This window comes from Myotis myotis, unplaced genomic scaffold, assembly GCF_014108235.1.
Source record: "Myotis myotis isolate mMyoMyo1 unplaced genomic scaffold, mMyoMyo1.p scaffold_m19_p_2, whole genome shotgun sequence".
NCBI classification, from domain to species: Eukaryota; Metazoa; Chordata; class Mammalia; order Chiroptera; family Vespertilionidae; genus Myotis; species Myotis myotis.
This window is the reverse complement of record NW_023416324.1, coordinates 119,915,551-119,935,471: the sequence shown is the minus strand read 5'-3', so window position 1 is coordinate 119,935,471 and position 19,921 is coordinate 119,915,551. Positions and strand designations below refer to the sequence as shown.

Genomic DNA, 19,921 nt, shown 5'->3' with positions numbered 1-19,921 from the left:
TTGGTTTCCTCATCATAAATCTCAAGTGACTTTGATATATTTCTTTGAAATACTTAGCACTTATGTGTATATCTTTTTCCAGCTGTGGTTGTGTAAATATTTAGTTATTTCAGTCACTGGTATTTATATTTTATCTTCCAAATGGGCAGTTGTTGAAGGAATCCTGCCATGTACTTTTCCCTGATGCTGGCCTTGCCTGAGGTCAATCCTGTTATATTCCCAAGGTCCTACCAGGATTCTTGCCAAGGGCAGCTGACATTATCATCGTAGTTTTTGCTAAAACCTCATGCCATCAGTCCCTTTCTTCTTTTATCCTCTCTTAAGATTCCTATGCAGAGTATAGTTGAGACCTAGAAGTTGGTTTTGCCAAGTTTAGTATAAACCTTATTTATTATTACATTGAAAAATATCCAAATTAGCATAATCAGAATGGTGGTTGTCAGGTGGCTTGTAGGAACTCAGAACTGATGATTGAAGGGAGAATACATTTTATGAATAATGAGCCAGTAATATCCTGAGGAGGTTTGTGACAGTGAGGTGGACACCTCTTCTAGGGAAGAAGATTGAAATCACGTAAGAGTCTTTCATCTACTCTCTTCTGAGATTCATATTTGCTCTTCCCCATTGGGTCCTCCTGTAACTACCTCAAAGTCTTCTGAGAAAGTGAGTCATGGTTATTGATAGAAGTTGGGTAATTTTTTCCATTAGAAAATGTTGGTGAAAAAGTTTTGGGAACCAATGATATTTAATTTTAGTTATGCACACAGTGTATAGGAATTGACATTCTGTGAATGTTAAAAACTGATAATATAAGAATACTAGGGGCCTAGTGCACAAATTCATGCACCTTGAAAGGAACTGTGGGCTGCGAGGCTGTGGTGGGCACAGGGATGGGTCTCGGCTTACCCTCTGCACCCCCACCCCGCCACTCCCGCCATAGCCCCCGGTCCCCGTCTGCCAGCAGCCCCGCTCCTGCCGCTGTTCCCACTCATGGAGTGATTGAGGCCGGTGCCAGCAGTGGGTGTGAGTGGGGTCAGCACTCTCAGTGGGTGCGAGCAGTGGCTGCTGCCCCGATCACCCCTCAGGAGCAGGGGGAGGTAGAGAAGCCCTCAGGGGCGAGCAGGGCTGGCACTGGCAGCAAGTGCAAGCACCAGTAGCATGCAGGAGTAAAGAATTTTCAATAACCACCAGAGCCTCGCCCCGATGGCAGCGACCAGTGCCCCACCTTGGTCTGGCGCCCCTTCTCACCTGCTCCACCATCCCACTGCGGCCGACACCTGCCATGTTCCACGCGCACCCCCTGGTGGTCAGCGCATGTCATAGTGACCGGTTGTTTGGTGTTCCACCATTCGGTCTATTTGCATATTAGGGTTTTAATTATATAGGCTTACTCAAAAATGCAAGATTGTATTTAGAAAAGATGACACAGTATAGGGAAAATTTATATCCTCATTTATTTATCATGAAGGTCTTTATTGAGTTAATAGACTATGAAATCAATTTATTTACCAGTAGATATTCTATGCATGCATGGGAAAAAAACAGCAGTTGCCATCAGGATTGCTTCTTGTTTTTATTACTACATTTAAAAAATAAGTAATCAGACTTAACACTTCTAGTGTTTGAAACAAGAATGGACAAAGCATGTTTCTTGATATATTTTAACATATTAATGCTGGCAGTATTTATGGAATAGCTGGAAAAAACAAGGGTTTTGAATTTCACTAGGATTAAATCCAGCACTGCCACCTTCCAGCTATATGACGGCTGAGAGTCTCAGTTCTCCCATATGGACACCAGATATAACACCACCTACCCAATAAAGATGTTATAGTGTTAAAGGAGATGATGGATAATTAATATTCGTTTTCTTATTTCATTTTTTCCTGCTTAGACTTGATAATAAATAAAAATTATTATAGATTTCATAGCGATGATGACTGCCATTTATAATTTTTATTATTGAGGTTGACTAGCCACTCAAAAATATCACTCAGGAACGGGAAAGTTTCTTTCCTGGAGGTTAAACCTTATGAGAAATGTGAAATTTCTATTTTTTTGTTGTTATGATTTGTAAAGTTATTTGTTCTACAGGCAAGTAATTCATTTTTTGCTAACCCTATTCATTCTTTTCAGATTATTGGATGGTAACAAGACAAGGTGTATTTTTTTTTTTTTGAGGTATATTCCTTAGAAGCAAGGGTCAGTGGGGATGTCCTGTAAACATAAAAAGAGTTCAGTGGCTAACCTAGTTTGATTATGCCTGTCTTTTGTCTAATTATACCGTGTGTTAGCTAGACTATATAGACCCTGATAACCGCAACTCTTTTTTTTGAGCAATACCTATTAACAATCTGAGGAAAGAATATTTCAAAGAGCATTTTGGAAAATTTAGCCTGTATTGGAATAGAATTTAGCCTTTATTGCTGAAACTCTTCTACTGAGAGCTGCTTTACAAAAATCATGGTGAAAACTTGGGCCTGAGTTAATTCCCAAAAGTCCTTCGGGCTGTGGTCCAGCTGTGTGTGACTGTAGATTAGGCACTGAGACGTGAGCTCCCCTGCACTTAGTAGAGTCTGGGTGATCTCCAGGTTCTATAATTGGCTGTTACTTCCTCTATACAATCTCCCTGGATGGTTTCATTCTCTCCCATGGTTTCAGTCTCCAGCTTGATTCTCTTCTACAGTTACAGCTGAGATTACTTTTCTGATACCAGATTTGGATATTCAATTGGCAACTTGTCATCTCCATTTGAATATTCTAGAAGTGCTTCAGATGCTTCATGTCTCATACTGAATAAATCATCACTTGTTCTTCTTACCAAGCCCCACTTTTCCATTCTCTACCCTCATTGGGACTACCCTTCACCTATTGCTCAGATCAGAAACTTGAAACCTCCCTGCCCGCTGCTTCTCCATCCTGTGCATATTTTATTTTCATTCCCCACACGTTGCCAGTGAATAGATCCTGATGTTGTGACTAAATATCTCTAGATTCTCCCCTTTGTTTTCCCCTCTGTCTGTCAATATCCAATTCCAAGTTTTGGAATTTATTGCTTGAAGAGTGTAAAAGTGTCCTAACTAATCCCTTCTAGCTTATCCTGCTAAGATACAAGTTTCATACTACCAATAGTGAGCATTTTAAAATCAAACTTGAGCATGTGATCCCTTGCTTAAAATATTTAAATGTCCTCATTGCCTTCAGTTGGTTCCAGAACTTTGGCTTGATGTGCAAATCCCATTACATTATTGCTTCTAGCTACTTCTTGAGGCACATGCTTTCTAATCTTTGACATGAACCTTACACTGAGGCCATACTAACCTACCTGCAGGTCTGAGTTAACAAATGTACCATATTCTTTTGTTGCTGTGCCTTTAAATGAAATTATCTTCTTTCTTTTCTTCCTGATTCTTTTTCTGAGGCTCAAGTTTCATGTCTCAGGATGCCTTCTCTGTCTTGCTCAGGTAGTCTTAAGTGTCCTTTCTTTGTGTTTTCATAGCAACCTATGCACCCTTATTTCCTATCTGAAATGGACTTTCAGAATAGAAAAAAAAAAATTGCTGCTCTTGCAAGTTTGGCTCAGTGGATAGAGCGGTGGCCCTTGGACTTAAGGATCTGGGGTTGGATTCCGGTCAAGGGCATGTACCTGGGTTGCAGGCTTGATCTCGGTCTCCAGGTCTGGTTAGTGCAGAAGGCAACCAATTGATGTGTCTCTCTCACATGGATGTTTCTCTCTCTCTGTCTCTCCCCCTCCCACTCTCTCTAAAAATCTATGGAAAAATATCCTCTGGTGAAGATGAAAAAAACAAACAAAAACCCTAAAAATAAAATTTGCTTAAATTGAATATATCTTACCTCAGCAGTTAATACTAATTATATCCACCTTTCATAATTACAGTCAAAGCAGTAGCCAGTACTTTATTATAATGCTTTATTTTTTGAAGTTTTATAGCACTTATAATTGAATAATTTAAAAATCTAATTTGAATTGAATTTGACTTGAATATAACCTTTTTGAGAGAGTATGACTTTCTAAGTTATATTTTTTTTCTCATGTTGCTTATTTATTTTATCCTCTTCTAGAGCTTGATTTCATTTAAAGAACTTATGCAGTATATCATGCACAAAGCTAAAGCTATTTGTCAATTTTTGTTATATATATATATATATATATATATATATATATTGATTCCTGGTAGATGTAAGCAAATGATAGATCTTTTATCAATTATGTATTTATTTCACTAATAAAAATCTTAATTGCAGTAGTAAGAAATTAGAGATATAAATAAGCCCATGTAGGACTTATAGTCTAGTGTAAGTTAAATAGTATGCATATTGGTTACAATTAAAAAAGTAAAATCTTTTAAGTCTCTTTTAGAATGCACAGTTTTAAGCTTAAGAACATTCCATTCAAATAGGTCTTTTCCTGTCAGCACTTCATTCATTTTTTATTCATTCAACACATACATATTGATTATCTGTAGTATGCTCAGCACTCTGCCAAGTGTACAAGAAGCAATTGAGCAGAATCAGACCACAGATCTTACAGAGTGATGCAAAAGGCATAGTATTTAAAGCTGTAATTCTGATCATTCTTACCAAGGATGGCTATGTAGTGTTATTTAGGTTTATAGAAGGAGCCTTTAATTGTTGTAAAAATCAGGGAGCTCAGGGATTTGAAAGGAAAGTGGATATAAACTAGGGAAAGATCATTTTAAGCTCAGACCCTGTGGCAGGCAAACTCTGGAACGCAAACGCTCAAAATATTTGTGGAGCTAACAGAAGATTGGGGCAAAGAAAGCAGAGAAAGGGATGGAACAGGAAGAGTCTGGAGAGCTAGATAGGGGAATGAACAGTCTGGCTCTTGTTGGTCTTGTTAAGGACTTTATCTTAAGAGCAATGGGTTTATTTTAAGAGCCATTGAAATAGTGGAGGACCCAGATTGTATTTACATTTCAAAGCCTTCATAGCTACATTGAAGTAAAGCTATTTAAGAGCTTTCCTAAAGCCTTGTGGGGATTGACAGGAGCTTGATCTGGGATGGTAGTTGACTGTAGAGATGGAGATTAGTAGATTGATTTGAGAAATTTGGGGGAGGATGAGGTGACAGGAAGGGAGGTTTCAAGGAAGAATATTTTCTTTATTTTCATTTTTCATTGAGATTGGAACATTAGATGAGAATAGGTTTGGAGCACCACTAAATTAAGTTGGGTTTTTAAATTTAATAAATCTCTAAGAAATTAACCCATTAAATCTATCTATGGTAGCAATTAGGTAGGAGTATTAAAAATGTGAAATTTAATCCCTGTTTTAGATATTATAATCTCATTGGGAAAGTAAGTTATAGACACAAAATATTTAAATGGCACATATTATCAGGATTTCATTTAGTAATGCATGGGATCTAGAATGTAGCCCCTCACCCAATATCCTTTAGCATTTAATATTATATTTAATTATTTAAACTCAATTATTTAACATTTCATCTTTGAAGTCTATTAAAATCTCAACGTAGTTATTGGAGAGCAATGAACCTAATTTATTAATAAAAACTGAAAAGTATATATATATACATATATATATACTTGTATTATTTAGAAAGATAGAAAAGTTTCTATAAAAAGTTTCACCATATATTTGAATATAAATGCTCATTAGTATACAGCATATGTTTTAAGTGCTGATTGATGTGAGTTAAAAAGGAAATTCCAAGAGGTCATGCCAATTTTTGTAATACTCAACGATTCTCTAACACATTCCTCTGCAAAAGCAGGAACATAAATGGTACAAACAGACAGGGTGATGGGTTCTGAGAGGATTTGTGGACAAGAGATATGGAGAGCAGGCAGTATTTGTATGGGCAAAGTTTAAGCAAGAGCACTTTCTAAGTGGAGGGTCTAAAAGAGTGAGGAATTGGAAGGTGTCAAGGTGGACACCAGAAGGATTAGTTAGTGAAGAGGGCAGGACGAGTGGGTCAATAGTACGCAGTGTTTAAACAACAGTGCTAATGCCTAGTCTTTGGTAATAAGACCTTTATTGTTTTCAAGTGATAATATGAAACTATTTTGTCATTTCTTCTGCAGGCTCCCGTCTTCGTCAGGAAGATTTTCCACCTCGCATTGTTGAACACCCTTCAGACCTAATTGTCTCAAAAGGAGAACCTGCAACTTTGAACTGTAAAGCTGAGGGCCGCCCCACACCAACTATTGAATGGTACAAAGGTGGGGAGAGAGTGGAGACAGACAAAGATGACCCTCGCTCACACCGCATGTTGTTGCCAAGTGGATCTTTATTTTTCTTACGAATTGTACATGGACGAAAAAGTAGGCCAGATGAAGGGGTCTACATCTGTGTAGCAAGGAATTACCTCGGAGAGGCTGTGAGCCACAATGCATCGCTGGAGGTAGCTAGTAAGTAAAAGGGGCTTTCTGTGTTTCTTGGGGGGGTGGCAGAACGGGATCATTTCCCTTGATAAGGGCAATAACAAAAATCAAACCTGTATCACAGGCTTTACTGCAGGAAAATCCCTAGCTTTGCATATGAATACAATCCACTCTTTATCTGAATTTACTGTAGTATTTCTCATTCTAGCTGTTATTCAAGCTTAATTTGGATTTATACATGTTTGGTGAAATATTTTACTTTTTTTGATTTGGAGCTGTTTTCTGTTGACCATTTGCACTGAAATTAATTCATCCCCCTTCATTGTTACTTTTAAATATATTGAATATAAGTATGTTTTTTTAAAAAGAATAGTGTGGGATATTTTTCATTTGTTTTCATTAAGAGAAATGCTTTCAACTGGTATTGTAAAGTATGATTTTAAACAATTTCTAATTCTTAGAAATCTATTGTACTTTTTGGTAAGCTATATCCAGAGATATATATGCCTCATATTCTGTTATCTTAGCTACTGTAGTGCACCCTGGGAGTGCATGTAAACCTCAGTAGTTCAGTTTTTTTATACAAATACCAAAGGCAGCTCATCTGAAATCACCATAAGAAGAATTTGTTGACTGCTGATTAAATATTTATTTCTAGAGTCTAGATATGTATTATATTTGGATAAGAATTGGGCTTCTCTTGTTTTCAATAAACATTTAAGAGGTAGCCAGAAAGTTGCATTCCTTTGAAAAATCACACTGTGTATATGTATACATTGCAGAAATTGAAAATTTACATGTATTAGAGAGACAAATGAAATTTAGATCTAATTTATTGTAGGCTTATATATAATTATATGGGAAACTATACATAACTATATATATGTAAATGATGATCGACATCCTCTTATAATTTGCATTCAATATCTTAATTACATAGTCAGTTTTCATAATATCCAACATTGTCTCCAGCCTTCAACTAGAATTTGAATATATAAAATCAGATAACTATACAATTATAGATGTAGAAAAGAATTTAGAGACAGATTATTTTAACTCAATCATATTATTAATGTGGAATCAGCCCCTGGAAATTTAGATGATTTGATCACACTCACAAAATCAAGTAGTACTTAAATTGAGACAATGCCAAAGATGTCTGATCTGAGCATAAAATTTAGAGAGATAAAAAAAATTAAAGTAAATTTAAATATATCTCAGAACTAGCCAATCACATTTTTAAAAACATTTACTTAAAACCCAGGTTTATATTTCTCTATTCACAGTTAATTGATGATGAAATTATATTTTTTCATATTGCCTTGATTCTCAGTTTAGTTTATAGAACTAAATCAGTGAGATGAATAAAATCTATAATTACAACAGAAAGTTATTATTCTTTTGTTTTTTTAAACCCAATTTTAAATTTAAAGCAAGCAAAAGAAGTTTAAAGGTGCAACTTACAAAAGGACTGTTTTGATAAAATCATCTTTCAAAGTTATGAGATGAGCATCTTTTAAACTCTTGACACATTTATATTTAAGGCTAATTATTTCCTGTAGAAATACATTTAGTTAACATTTGAGAATACATTTAAAGAATCAAGAAAAATGTGCATAACCTAAGCCAACTCCTACATTTGGAAGGTAAGAAACAGAAGATCAGGAGGGAAAAACAGTAATTATTTATTCTTGGAATTATAATTCCTTATAAATGAAGCCTGTACCAACAGAAATATTCTGGGTCATCTCCTGTTTCTGTGCTAGTTCCTATTCTACATGTATCCTTATGGTTGTCAGAATTAAGAAAAGGAAGGTTATAAACATTAGTAGAAGGTCTAGTTCTTCCTTTTTAAAATACCTCTAGTTTTATCTCAGATGATCAAGATAGCCTAATGCACTGGGATTTACAGAACTGACTTTCCTCTAATCTGGTTTTTGTGTTGATATTTAAAAAAAAAGTTTCCAGTTAACTTCTCTTGCTAAACTAGACATTCTATTACCTTGAGAATTAATTATGGAGAAACTCTTCCAATCTTAGTCGTCAAATATAATATGGAATTGAGAGTGGACAAAAGGTCATTATGTAACTTTTATCTGTAAAATATTTAAATATGTAGTTTCATTTTTTAAAAAAAAGTCTTTTTTGTTGCCCCCCTCCCTCATTTTCCCCTTCTATCAGATTCCATCCCATCCCAGGCCTTCACCATCTATTGTCTGTGTCCATAGGTAATGCATACATGCATATAAGATCTTTGGTTAATCTCTTCCCACCAACCCCACTCCCCTTCCATCTGAGATTCGTCAGTCTGTTCCATGTTTCCATGCCTCTGATTCTATTTTATTCATCGGTTTATTTTGTTCATTAGGTTTCTTGTTCATTTATTTTGATTTTTAGATTCAATTGTTGATAGATAGGTATTTATTGCTATTTTATTGTTCATATTTTCCTCCTCCTTCTCCACCTCCTCCTCCTCCTCCTCCTCCTCCTCCTCCTTCCTCTTTCTCTTCCTCTTCCTTTTCTCAAACAGTGCCCTTCAACATTTCATGTAGTACTGGTTTGGTGGTGATGAACTCCTTTAGCTTTACCTTGTCTGTGAAGCTCTTTATCTGGCCTTCAATTCTAAATGATAGCTCTGCTGGGTAGAGTAATGTTGGTTGTAGGTCCTTGCTGTTCATCATTTTGAGTATTTCTTGCCACTCTCTGTTGGTGTCACTGGGAGGAATTGACCTCCAGGCCAGTTGGCTTTGAGGACCAACTATGTTTACAATGGAAGAATTACTGTGCAGGAGACACCCCTATGGAGCAGGACTTGCTTCAGTGGAGCTTTGGTGCTCACTTAGTCTGCCCCTTTTGTGTATCATTTGTGGATACATAGGGTTGTTATCTGGTATGTTCTGAGGCTGTCTACAAAGTGCACTGGCCCTCCCAGGAGGTGCAAAGTCAGCAACTGCTTGGGGCCACCTGACAGGAGCTAAAGAGAGATCTGTAGATGGCTGCTACTTATATTGGGCTAGGAAGTACTCAGGCAAGGCCCAGTTGTGAAGCAAGGCGGGCTGGTGTTAGTGCCGAGGCTCAGGCCACTTTTGGATAGGTTTGGGGCATGCTGACTCTACCTGCTGCTTATTTAAGAGATTTTTAGCAGAGTCTGGAGCCTGAGCCAGGACAAGCCATTCATATGGAAAAGCAGATTTTCCTGTGGGGCTGAGTTTGGATGGGGACGGGTCTCAGAGAATCACCAGGGTGGAGTGAACATTGTGGGCAATGCTGATGAAAATTCATATATGGCTGCCAGTTAGCTCTGCAATGGGGGGAGGTCCCAGCACAGGTATAATGACCCCTGTGAGTACCTCTGTCTGTGAAAAAGCCATCTCTGAGTTCTTGCCCTGATGCCAGACAATCCAGTTCCTCCTCATATGTTCCTGGGATCCCCAAAGCCACCACCTGGCACTGGAACTCAGAGGAAGCAAGACTGTAAGTTCGTGTGCAGGCCCTTTAAGAAAAACAGGCTGGGACTCCATCAGCCTCTTTGTCCCTTGGCCATAGTCCCCGCTGGCTTTTACAGCCTGAAGTTATGGGGACTTCTCTTCCCAGCTCTGGAACCCTGGGCTGTGGGTCTGGTGTGGGGCTGTGACCCCTTGCTCCTTATGGGCGGCCTCTGCAGAAATGACCTTCCTCCCAATTAAAAAAACTCTGCACACATGGGTGCTGGGCCAGCGGTTCTTTGCCTCTGCCCCTCCTACCAGTCTCAATGTACTTACTTCTCTAGTTGTAGGACTTCCATTCAGCCAGACTTCAGGCAGTTCTGAATGATGGTTGTTCTGTATTCTAGTTATAATTTTGATGTGGTGTGGGAGGCGGTGAGTACAGGCTTTTATCTACGCTGCCATCTCAATATGGTCTCTCCTCAATATGTAGTTTCTTAATACTGCATAATTCACATATTTTAGTGTGATATATCTCATTATACATCCAAATTGTTTTCAAGCTCCAGAGAAAAAAGAATATTATAATTTACTGAGTAAATGAGGGGGTGGGGAGGGAACATCTGTAGTACTTGTGACAATAAAGATAAATTTAAAAAATACTTTAAGATCATCTTCAGCAATAATTCTTATACATGAAAAGGGAAAATTGTATATTTATCAAATATAGCTTGATATTAATAAGGATAGTTTAATAAGGATCCTTATTAGTGATAATAATAGTTACTTAAAATCTTAAAAAAACACAATAGTGTTTGTTTTCAATAGTTTTATACTGATGTAATTATAATAATTAAAGGCATGTTTTTTTGGATACATCGTATTATTTGGACATAGCTATGTGGAAAAAAATAAGTCCTTTGAGTTAAAATGTGTTTTGTGTATTTAAAAAATTTAGAAACTATTATTTAGTAAATTCATGCTTCAATATAATATAAATAGATATGTAGTAATTAAATTTATATGTACTTCAGTTATTTATTTTAGGCAGTGGTTGCTGTTCATTCACCATTTTTAAATGTGTTTGCGTCCTGAAATCAGGAGATTTCGTATGTTACATAACTAACTGATATGTTCGGGAGGGGGGGCAAAGAAACATGGATCATATTTAATGTAGGTTAAATCTATAAAGTACTGTTATATTTTAAAAAAATTTTTTTCCTGGAGAATGTTACAACTTTTTGAAAGATTTCCTTAGCTTACGTATCAGAAGTTCAGTGAGAACTATCCTTATTCTCTCAAAGGCTCAGACACAGGAAGGCAAAGATTGCATCAAATTTCTTAGTGAAGCTGTAGCCCCAAATAATAGCATTAACAAAAGTGACTTGAGGCAACTTTTACAGTGCAGTTCTAGGTAATTCTTTTAAAAACATGTATCTGTGTTTTATTTGCCTTTAAACCAAGTTTTACAGCTGTAACAACAGCTGGATTTCTTGGTTCCTAACAATTGTCAATCTCTCAAACACTGAAAAAAAAATGATATGGATGTCATTTACTACCTTTGTTTCTGTATAGACATTATAATATTCTTGTATATTGTGATAATATTTACTTAAGTTTAAGTAATGCACCAAAAGAATTGTATTTATTGGTCATTATTAGGATTTTTTATTTTTATTTGAATCCCAATTATAACCAGGTTAGACACAGTACTGGCCTTACCTTTTGGTGCTGATCCTTGCCAAGTGGTAAAAGCTGTAGTCCTTGTTCTTGAAAACTCAGTTTTGATGCAGTTAACTGGATTCACCAAATTATAAAGTCTAAATATTAGAATGCTAAGACATATGTAGTAGTTATTAACTTAAAGTTTCTACCTGAAATTTTTGGAAGTTTATATTTGTAAAGGAAAATAATTCTTGTTTACAGATACATTTTTAAAATTAATTTTCTAATGATTATTTATCTGTCTAAACCAAGAATGATATATCTTGATGGGGACATTGAATTGGAACATTTAGAAAATATTGCTGTAACTAAGATTTATGAAACCTCACTATTTAATTCAGTTTCACATCCAGCTTTTACCATGCCATGCAAGTAGATTTTTTTGTTTGTTTTGTATTAGGTCTATTTGAGAGTCTACTAAATGGAAATCATTTATGGATCTATTCTCTCATACCCAACATTACTGATTATAAAATTTAGAACTCTATTTTAAGCCAGGCACCGTTCTTTGACACAACTTATATTTAATAAGTAATATGATCTTGGGTAATTGAATTGAATTTTAAGAAAAATTAATTTGAACCTTAACCCTTGTGCTTTCCACTGTGGACTATGGCTCTCTACGTCATCTGCTCAGCAGTGCGCAGTCAGCATATGGCTATTTGTTTCCTGTTTAAGCTGTTGTCTCCGGAGGAAGATAAATTCTCTTCAGGCGAGGTAGACATCTGCTGGCTGTCTTAGCAGCAAAATTACTGAAGAACTGTCTTTCTTGAAAAAAAATAATTTCCCCAATTAATCAAAGATTAAGTTACCTCACATTTTATTAACTGGCATGCTTTATAATAATAATTACTTTGAGATGAATGTTTGTATTTTGAAGTAATATTTTCCCACAGATTTCAATACATTATGATCTTTTGTTGTTATTAATATATGATGCTCCTCAAAGTGATTTCAAGTTTGAATTATACATTTTTTCTCATTTGGGTAAAATGAGAAAGTTAAGTGACCATGTGTGCTAAGTAGTCATGTATGTACCTAGGTACAATAGAATATCTTTTCAAAATCTAGACCATGGGAGATAGAGGGAAGGATTATCCCTAGAGATAAAATGGTTCAAATAAGCCGGTGGAAATAGAATATGCCATTATATTATGAAATATTAATTGATTGCATATGTGTGTACATGTGCATTCACACACACACACACACACACACACACACACACACACACATGTTGTTCCCTGATAGACATTTTATCTTTGAAATTGAATGTTTTATATTGCATCTCTAAAATATTCCTTGCTTCCTCTATTTAATTTGTTTTATCTTTTCAAAAAACTTGTCATTTCAAGTGCATTAACCAGATTTTAAAACATTTTTATATATCTTATTTTTGTTTTCATATTTAAAGGAAAAAATTTAAAGGTTCATGTAATTTTATGATTTTACAAAGTCTTTTCACTTTATTGTACATTTATATTCTAAAATGCACTGATTATTTGTTTCAAAATTAGTTCATGATTGAAATAATGCATATGAAGTGCATAGCAGAGGGACTGGCACATAATTATAAATCATAAATCTAATTATCGATGCTGTTCTTTTCACTACTTTTTCTTCTTTAGCACCAGTATGGTCAGATACGAGGATTATTTATACAGATGGGATCAAATACTTCTGAATTCAAAAATGGAGTCAGTTCATTATCAATTTGAAGTTATGTGTGTTACAATAACAACATTTAAATATAATGCTTCAGTAATTAAATTTTCTTCAATTAATTTCTGGCTAAGTAAAGCATATGTTGACTATCTGAAATTCCATCTTGAATTGAAATCAGTGGTATGAGAAATTTACCTTTGGATCCTCATTGCTAACATAGGATATGCAAATAGTATTGATTTAAATCATTTTTTGCTTAAAAACAAATAAAAATAAAACTTTTTGCAGTTGGGATAACATTCAATTTCTTTGAAATTTATATATTTATTCACTTGCATAAAGAATCAATATTGCTAAGTTTTGTGACAAGTATATTTACTAAAACCTTGGGTTTTTTACTATTGATCAGAATATATTCTTTCGTTGCTGCCTGCTTACAAGAATAACACAAGGATGTAAGTAATAAGTCCATCAGACCACTTGTGGCATCCTAATACCGGATTTTAATTACATTATGTCTTCAGGCAAATGTGGTGCAAATTTTGTATTTGTTGGAAAAGTCAGAGCAGTATCCATTGGATACTCTGTCAAGAGAGAAGAAGAAAGCTGTCATTTTCTTTTGAAATCACACAAAGATTCTTCTTAATTTTTTTTGTTCTGTCTTTCTAAAGAGTATTTAATATGAAATAAAAAGCAAAAACCCATATTCCATAATCCTTGTGAGAGATGGTGGTGATGAAGGGCATAAAGGGAAGGTTTGAGTTTCAGTGGGTATTTTGGCAGAAAAGGACAAAGTTTGCTGACCATTTGAATGTGGGTGTTAGAGGAGATGGCTGTGTCAGAGAATGTGCTATTCACTCATGAAAGCTAACAGGACATATCCTGTCTTAAAACTATTCTTAGTTAAACAATTAAATTATAGGCTCAAGATATGACCTTTTTAAATTTTTTTTTTAAATCCTCACCTGATAATATTTTTTATTGACTTTAGAGAGAGAGTAAAGGGGGAGAGAGAGAAACATCAATCTGTTGCTTCTTTATGGACCCTGACAGAGGATCCAGTCTGGATACCAGGCATGTGCCCTGATGGAAATTAAACTCACACCCTTTTGGTGTATGGGATGACCCTCCAACCAACTGAACCACCTGGCCAGAGCTTTAGTTGACTTCTTAACTAGGCAAACTTTTATAGTTTTTCCTTCATTTTACATAACTGTTACATATTAATATTAAGCAAATTGTGGAAAGATCTTAGAGTCAGGGACACATTACGCACTTTCTTTTCTTTATTCCTAATCACAGGTTAAAGAAGATGATTAATAAGCTTATAGAGTTTCTCCTATATAATAAAAGCCTAATATGCTAAGTGTCCGGTCGTCCAGTGACCGATCGATTGTTCAACCAATCAAAGTGTAATGTGCTAATGTTATGCTAAGGCTGCTCAACCACTCCCTATGATGTGCACTGACTACCAGGGGGCAGATAGTTGACCGGTTGACCTGTTGCTATGACATGTATTGACCATCAGGGGGTAGACACTCCAACCGATAGGTTAGCTTGCTACTGGGGTCTGGCTAATCAGGACTGAGCGAGATGGGCCGGACACGCCCTCCTGGGGTCCCTCCCCGGCACGATCTTGCACTGCTGGGGTCCCTTGGCCTGGCCTGTGCCCTCTGGCAATCCGGGATCCTTGGGTGGATGTCAGGGAGCTGGTTTCAGCCCGATCCTGCAGGCAATGCCCCTCAGGAGGGCACCAGATGCAGGGCTCATGGCTGGCGAGCGCTGCTGTGGTAGCGTGAGCCTCTTCCAATTGGGACTGATAGTGCGCAAGCAGTGGGGCCGGGATGAGGAGGAGAGGCAGGTAGGAGCTGCAGGCAGCATTGGACTGCGGGTTTCAGCCGGATCCCCGCAGGCCACCCAGAGGGGCCTCAGCCGTGTATGAATTTGTGCACTGGGCCTCTAGTTTTTACATAACTTTGAAAAACTTTACTTCTGATTATAGAACCAATATGTGTTCACTATAAATCACTTTTAAAATACATGCATGCTTTTGTGACCTCATTACCTAGAATTAACTGCTGTTAAAATTTTGGTGAATAGCCTTCTAGATATCCTAACATTTCTCTATGTTTTCTAGGGAAAACCATTTTAATATTCTCTTTCTTTTCTTCCTATATTGCCCCCCAAAAAGATATTGGAAATGTGGAACACCTAGCTATGGCATAAAGACTAAATGGAAAAGTGTGCTATCTGTAATAGATGCTACAAAATAGTTTCTGTCTGTTGACTATTACTAGATACACCATCCTGGTCCAGGTTCCATTCAGTGACATTGGGGTTAAAGGTTACATATTCCATTACCAGTCTCATGAGCCACACCTTTTTATCTCAAAAAGTTGTTGATGTTCATACATGCTGACAAGTACTAAGATGATTGTTTCAACACTCATAGATACTTAGATATAAAGCCCCTTGAGGCTTCCAGAGAATCAATTCAGTGTTTAGTTATTTATGTGGAATTCTTGGCAGTTTCTCCTCATATCAACAGTACTATCTTAAAAAAATAATAATATAACAAGGTGGATCTGGTTATCTCTCATCTTATTATCATATCACTGCTTCTTTTAATCCTTCTAATGTACCTGTGATTAAATGCTAGAAGTCTTTATACATACACAGAGTAACTTGAGAACCAAACTTTTGCTTCAGTGACAAGTTTAATAAAAGATACCTAAAACTTCTTGTATAATTAATTTTAATTAATACAATATAAATTAACTTAGGCTGTCATTAATTATCAATGTCAACATTTTTGTGTCAGGTTAGAATAAAGTGCTGTTGAATGTTTTGGGAGCATAAATGTTTTTCTGTCTCTTTGTTACACAATGTGGGCATTAAAAATGTTTTTAGAATGCCAGATTAAATTAAATTAAATTAAATTATGAATACCAAGATATAGCTTATCCAAAAAACTTGGTAGTTTTTCCTAAGTAACTCTTTCTAGGCTTTCTGCTTAGTTCTAGCTATTCAGTGGTGAACAAAAAATAAATAGTTTATTTCTTCAAGGAACTTAAAGTATAGTGGGGAGAGGGGTAATGGTAGAAAATAGAAAGCAGTGACTTTATGGCTAAAGATTATGACAAGTGCCAGGATGATCAAGGTTACGTTCAGAGCTGAAATATGTGTGGACATTACCAAGGTACAGAATAAAAGAAAAAGCATTTCAGTCAAAAAGAACAGTGCATCTAAAAGGCCCTGAGAAAATAATAGAGTTGGGCATATTTTGGAAAATGGAAAATGGTGAACATGAGTAAGGAAAACAGCAAGAGAAATAGTTGAGGGCTAGATCACTGAGAGGCCACAACCAGGTTAATGATATTGGACTGGACATTTAGTGCAGTGAGAGCTACAGAAAGTTTCAGGCAATGGTGGAGATGCCATGACCCGATTTACATTTTAAAATGTCACTCATGTGATACTTGAGTACTGCATGAGTATCCAGTGAGTTGCAGAAAGATTGGACAAAACTAATTAAAAACCTATGGCAGTATTCCAAGTATGGGATGGTGCTAGTGTGAAGCAAGTGTTAGTAAAAATTATGAAGAAAAAAACAAGGATTAGATTTGGAGGGTGAGACAATAAAAGTTGAGATTTTGTAAGAGATGGTAAAGTCAAGGTCAAGTCTATGACCATGCAAGTGGGATTGAGAGTTTGTATTAAGTTATCTTAACTTTGAATGGCTAACAGTAGTTCAGAATACTCCAGCCCATCATGGTCCCAAGAAATGGCACTTTCCTCTGTCCCTTCAACCTGGAATGGCTCTTCCTGTTCCACTGGTCAGTCCCTCACAGTCAGCTCAAGGATCTTTGCAACCATTCTGTGACCCACGTGCCTAGCATCAGTCCTGGCGCATTGTAAATGAAATGAGTAATGTGACTTGGGGGGGGGGCTTTTATTTCATGTGTGGTGAACATCATAATGCCCCTTCACAGAACAGTCTAATCTACCCTTTTCATTCATTTCCCATACAACCCCTTGGTAAAATCAGTTCATGTGATCTGAAACACTCATTTGAAAGCACAGGACTGTAGTCATCAGGTACTGTTTCCCAGGAGTGTGTCACCCACCCACCCACCCACCCAGGTTCTGGGATATTTAAGTTTCTCTTCTGAGGATAACCTTACTCAGGAAATGTACCTTACTTCTGGTAGTAAGCTCACAAAAACCCAAGTGAGTTTCTTTTAGGTTCTGATAAGTGTAGAACTAGCTCTGTAAGTGTAGTGACCTCCCTCCCCTCTGGGAAACATCAACCTGTGTTTATGACCCTAATGACTAGCTAGTAGGAAAATAAGGCTTTCAACTCCCTGACTGATATGGAAACAAAGTGGTTTTCTGAAGTTTCCTAGAGAAATTTTACATATGCAAAACAGGACTTATTCATCTTTACTTTCTTCCTTTCTGGTTAGGGGTAAACATTACACAAAATAAGTATTAAGTAAAGCAGAATTATTTGCATTCTTGTACTTTGGCAGTAATCTATATATCTAAAGCTGTTGTCAGCTAGTGGATTTATATTTAATGAAGTAAATTTAAGTAGAAATAAAGGGAAATTATAGCATGTATGTTTTCAATTTCTCATTATAGTCTTGATTTTGCTCTGTAGTTGACGAAATGAATTTTTTGATGAAAGCTTAGTCAAAATAAGATATAAAGACTGGAAATCTAGCCGAAACCGGTTTGGCTCAGTGGATAGAGCGTCAGCCTGGGGACTGAAGGGTCCCAGGTTCGATTCCGGTCAGGGGCATGTACCTGGGTTGCGGGCATATCCCCAGTAGGAGATGTGCAGGAGGCAGCTGATCGATGTTTCTCTCTCATCGATGTTTCTAACTCTCTATCTCTCTCCCTTCCTCTCTGTAAAAAATCAATAAAATATATTAAAAAAAAAAAAAAAAGACTGGAAATCTAGATGCTGCAATAACTAGACAAGATGGGGATAAGCAAGAGAAGAAATCCCTGCTGTATTCTTGGAAATGGTAATGTTGTATCTGCTGCTGTGGGGGAGACAAACTTAGCTGTGGGAAGGACTGGGTCTACCACAGGCAGCAAATGGAGGCTCCTATTCAAAATATGGACAGCAGCATTAGAATCACCTGGAAACAAATTAGCGATGTTGAATGTTGGGCTCCACTTCAGACCAACTGAATCAAAACCTGTGTTTTAACAATATTCCAGTGTGACTCATATGCAAATTCAAGTTTGAGAAGCACAGGTGTACAGTATTCTAAACTGGTGGTCATAGATTCCTGCTCATGCCTTAAACACAGCGGTTCTCAACCTGTGGGTCGCGACCCCATTGGCGGTCGAGCGACCCTTTCACAGGGGTCGCCTAAGACCATCCTGCATATCAGGTATTTACATTACGAATCATAACAGTAGCAACATTACAGTTATGAAGTAGCAACGAAAACAATTTTATGGTTGGGTCACAGCATGAGGAACTGTATTTAAAGGGCCAGAAGGTTGAGAACCACTGCTTAGAGCCAAACACATTTTGGAATGTGAGCCCAATGTGGTGTTTTGTTTTTTTAAGAGAAGCAGATTAACACATGATTTTAAGTGAATTGTCCTGGACTTCTGAAACACTGAGGAGTGGGGGCAGGAGAGAGTGGAGAGGGAGAGAGACTGGAGAGACAAAAATCAGGGGCAGAAATGGAGATAGAGCAACCCACAGAAAGAAAAGCACAGCAGGGACACAGAAAGAATGGGGGTGCTGAGTGGATGTGTAGGGTAGGTTAGTGTGTTTGCTTTTATGATAGGGATGAAGTTTCAAAGAGTAGGGACATGCATTTGTCCGGATGGAAAAGGGAGAAGAAAATGTTTCCTGTAGAGGAATGTTTACCACTAGTGGGATGTTAAACAGGGAATAGTGTACTCAAACCTTTATTAATATCCACACCAGTGTTTATCAAGGAAAGTAAAGCATGAAATCATCTTGGGTGTTTTAAATTAATTCGTGGAAGTCTGTAATTACTTAACCTAATCCAAAAGTGAAATGCTAAATTCTTATACTTTATATTTTCTATAATGGAAACCAAAGAAAAACTAGTGTGTGTGTGTTTTTTTTTTTTTTTTTTTTAATAAAAAGAAAAGGGTCATTTGGAAGTCATTTGATCTATTCCTCTGACTTTTAGTTTAAATTATCTGAAGATCATTTGTTGCATTAAGAGCTTCAGAGCAGAAGATTATCCAGCCTCCCCCATCAATATCCTTTATAGGCATCAGCATATGTTAGCGCAGTTATAACTTTAATTTACTTCAACCCTATGCTACAGCATAAGTATTTCATTTTACATGCTAAGCACAAAGGGAAAAGCCTTTCTTTAAAAATATAGGAGCTCATGTTTGAAGATCATTAAGTGGGCCTAATTTTTAATAATGTACACCTGATGTCTAATTTCGGTTTCTGACTATAATAAAACAGTTTCTAACTTCAGTCTCTTAGTATCTGAGGTAGAAATTGTAGCGTTAGTAGCATCTTAGATTGTGTCGTATTTAACCCAAGGTTTAAATTGAAGTTTTAATAGCGAGTATGACATTTTACACTTGTCAGGAGAAATAAAAGTTCATGACCAAGTTATTTAGTATCCCTGAGTGGAGACATTTTAAATCTTATTCATTAAATCATGGAGTAAAACTTAGAATGAGAGCCAGAAACTTAAA

The 19,921-nt window shown here is 36.6% G+C and overlaps 1 protein-coding gene across 5 annotated transcripts in view; it reads left to right on the top strand.

The window, feature by feature from the left end:
* ROBO1 (roundabout guidance receptor 1) overlaps positions 1-19,921 on the top strand; it is a 448,126-nt gene that overhangs the window by 80,138 nt on the left and 348,067 nt on the right. For all 5 annotated transcript variants that reach the window (XM_036349265.1, XM_036349266.1, XM_036349270.1 and 2 more), the window contains exon 2: positions 6,087-6,413. In XM_036349265.1, coding sequence (XP_036205158.1) covers positions 6,087-6,413 — 327 coding nt within the window. The remainder of the gene's footprint in view (positions 1-6,086; positions 6,414-19,921) is intronic.